The sequence below is a fragment of the Fulmarus glacialis genome, unplaced genomic scaffold (genome assembly GCF_000690835.1).
Source record: "Fulmarus glacialis isolate BGI_N327 unplaced genomic scaffold, ASM69083v1 scaffold39030, whole genome shotgun sequence".
In the NCBI taxonomy this organism is placed as follows: domain Eukaryota; kingdom Metazoa; phylum Chordata; class Aves; order Procellariiformes; family Procellariidae; genus Fulmarus; species Fulmarus glacialis.
The window spans coordinates 37,928-41,597 of NW_009188110.1; the positions used below are offsets into that span (position 1 = coordinate 37,928).

The 3,670-nt window shown below is 36.5% G+C and overlaps 1 protein-coding gene across 1 annotated transcript in view; it reads right to left on the reverse strand.

Moving 5' to 3' along the window:
• The window catches only part of LOC104076317 (RING finger protein 151-like), a 7,088-nt gene extending 5,278 nt beyond the window's left edge, over positions 1 to 1,810 (reverse strand). Inside the window, exons 1-2 of the mRNA XM_009577142.1 lie at positions 1,779 to 1,810; positions 613 to 838 (exon numbers count right to left, since the gene is read on the reverse strand). Of these exons, the coding sequence (XP_009575437.1) occupies positions 613 to 818 (206 nt within the window). The 5' untranslated portion in view covers positions 819 to 838; positions 1,779 to 1,810. The remainder of the gene's footprint in view (positions 1 to 612; positions 839 to 1,778) is intronic.
• Between the last annotated feature and the right edge of the window lie 1,860 nt (positions 1,811 to 3,670).

Here is a 3,670-nt window from a genome sequence, read left to right on the forward strand (position 1 = left end):
TAGAATAGAATAGAATAGAATAGAAAGTTCAGTTGGAAAGGTCCTACAACGATCATCCAGTCCAACTGCCTGACCAATTATGGAAGACACTTGTGAAAACAGCCTGCTTTACACAACAAGGTGGCTCAAGACGGATATTGTAATGGTTAAAGACCTTTTTAAAAAAGAATTTGAAGGTGAGAAGTTTGGTTCATATCTACAGGAATTATTCATTGCAAACCCCGCTACAGTATCTAGCAAGACTGAAAAGAAAGCCAGAAGATAATAGTGTTTAGTGACTGCTGTTGTCAAGAGTTGCTTTGCCTGCTTTCTCTAAAAAAGTATGGGAAAGTTTTGGTGCTGTAGAAGACATTCAGAATAATACCCAGACAGATATCTGGAGATGGAGAACAAACTAAGTGTTATTTCCATTTTGAAATGTTAATACCTCAAAAGTTAGTTATAATAAATAGAAAATGCTAATGCTTTCATGCAAGTGATCAGTTTCCACCATAAACATATTGAGTAGAGATAATTTGAGTGACAGAAAATGACAAGAGATGAAGCTGTGCAAGCAAAAGTAAGAAATATTAAATACATATAATTTCAACATGCAGCAAGATTATTATATACCTGTAGAGAGGTCGTAGCACAGATACATCAATCATTTGTCTGTCTTCAGGGCAGTTACTGTGATGAACAAGCCATCCATGTATACAAGCAGTACAGAAAGCGTGTTCACAAGGAGCCTGTAATGGATCTTCTAACACATCACGGCAGATGGAGCATAATAGCCCTTCATTAACGTAGCCAACGAAACGCTCAATATCATAACCCATGCTCTCCACACAGTTTCAACCTATTAAAACAACATAGAGAAATAAAGCAGTCTTTGTCCTGAATCCATATGGCTAGATCCACAAAAAGGCCTGGAAGCAATTCTAGAAATATGGAGAACTTAACATGAATACAGAACTTCACAGGTGAGAATGCAAACACTTACATAATTTGGAGACTTTAAGAATTTGAGGATTGTACTGCTAGATGTCAGAAGCCCAATTTTATATCAAGATTCTCTGAATTCTAGAAGCAAAGACTTGAGCAGATATGTGAGCCGCACTTGTTCTGAACTCTGTTACTGAACATAGTTCTAGCAGCCACTGTGAAACATATAATTTCTATTTACTTGAATTCTACCTGAAGGAGAAACACCATAGAAGTTCAAATGCAAATGTTTGCTTTCCATTTTAATGCCTTTTATATAATGCCTATCAAGCTTACAAAACAGTGTCCTTACAGACAATAGCTGTGGTACTTTCAGACAGCAGATTTTGTATTTATGAACTGCACATCATTTAATGTGTTGCTTTCATACTGAAAAAAAAAGGCTAAGATTCTCTACTCATTGTAGACTTCCATTCTACGTTCCAGAGAGAAGAGCATGAAATCTCCACATGCCTAGAGAAATACTTAATATTCAGGAGCCAGAAGGGCAGCTAACCCTGAAATCATGAGGAGCTACCGTCTTCTCCTACAAGGTCTACTTTATAAAACTGAGTACTCTTTAAATGGATTTGGAAGTTTTTTGAAGAACTAACAGGCAATCTGTCTTCATCAAAATTCTATCATGAAAAGCCTAGTAGAATTTGGTAAGGCTCCACAGAACTCAATTAAAAGAAAATGTTTCGCATTCCTCCTTAACATGCAAAATTACTTTCGTAACCCCACTGAGAATCATGAAAGAGTTCTTCATTAGATACGAGGTTTTCTAAATAAAACCGAAAAGGAAGATATCCTACCTTTTTAGATTTTACTACATATATACGTAGTTTGTTCAAATAATTCAGAAACAGTTTTCTTGTCAATAAGACATGTAATCCTTCCTTCCTTCAGTTTCTCTTCACTGCTTTATTATGCCTATGAGAAAAATTAGAAAGAAAAAGGCTCAGTAGTGTTTCCTAAGTTACTGAGTCCTGCATCTAACCAGCCAGCTGCTGAATAGATGCTGTCCTAACAGCCCATTAAAACAAAGCTTTCCAAAGCAAGCCACTGTAATACCTACAATTCAACACAAGAGATCTGACTAGACTGGGGGGGTGGGAATCATCAGTCTCTCTTTCAATTATTACTGATGCAGATACTTACCACAAAACTGAACACCCTGCTGCCATTTAATTTTGAAGCCTTACAGATTTGTTTGTAAGATTGAAGACAACAGAATTCAACATTATTGAAAAGTAGCAACTGAAATCTGGTAAAATTACACTCCTTAAAAAGATGAAAGTTTCTTACCTAACCCGGTTTTATCTGGGCATGAGATGCAGTTCATTTTTAAAACAAAGCTATTACAGTCAAGTTCTTGTATTGACAAATAACATTGCCCTGATGTATAGCATAACTGAGGTTGCTCACTTAAAACAAAAAATTAAAAAGGATGTCATCACTTAAATCCTTTAAGTTGATACCTAGCAATTGCAATATGACATTCAAAGAGAATCTCAATCTGAATTAGAACTATGTAAGAACAATGAGGATCTCTAAGGACTAACATCAAATTTTGCTCTCAAGGGGGAAAAAGAACTTTGCAATTCCTCTTCATGAATACAATATAAATCTGGAATTTAGAAGATCTTATGTATCTGAGTATCAAAGCATATCTTCATTGACTATGAAAGGTGCTTGTGTTGAAAGTGTATTTGCTAAGATTAAAGTTAATAAAACCTATAATGAAAGCATACATAACACAAGCAAGCATGCGTATTACCGAAATACAAAACACATCATCTGCTACATGGTTTCCATATTGTGTTTTGTTTCTACTGGCATGTTTATCACACAGCCAACACCATGGCTTGCAGTTGCTTGAGCTAGCTTTAGATTAGCTGGGACACCTACTAGCTGGGTGATCTAGTGACAGTGTTGCCACAGCAGCAGGGAGTGCAATCCACATAGAGTCCTGACAAGGTCCCAGGCAGATTTCACAGACTGCATTTAGCCCTGTGCTTCTGTGGCTACATAGTCACCAACAACACAGGCAAACTAAATTTACAGGTATCTGGGATATGTTATTCCTTCAGCCACAGCATGGACATTCTATGTCTTAGAAGAGTCTGCTCAAGAAAATACCATATTATGAAGATGATAAATTCTTTTTATACTGTTGTTTCCTTGTATGTTTTTACAGGTCTCCTGCAAATACAGGAAATTCAGGACTTTGCTAGTTCAGCGTGAACAAAATGAGCATTATGTTGCACAAAGCTGTGATTGTAAGGACAGCAAGGACCACAATGGAAAGTTTAAGAAGTGGAGAACAATGCTAATTATCAGTAGCAGAATGCGAAGTCAACTACTAGTTCCCAATATGGATGAAAGCATTGAAACATACAGTATGTTTATGCTGAAGGACTCTTAAATAGCATATATACATCCTATAATTTGAATTGTATGCCTAAAATTTTCATTTGGCTTGGTGGATCCCAGAGGATTCAGCTTTTAGAAAACTTTCATTGAGATGTAAGATACATCAACAGAACTGTGAGTATTTTTCCTGTCCTAGGGTTTCTGCTCTACTGGAATTGTAGATGCAGTAAGCTACATTTTGCACACACGTTGCTGATCTCTGAGCATTAAGTCTTCAAGACAGTCTTTGGCATATTTTAGCAAGTTTGAAGTCTATCAGAATGCAGGAAAG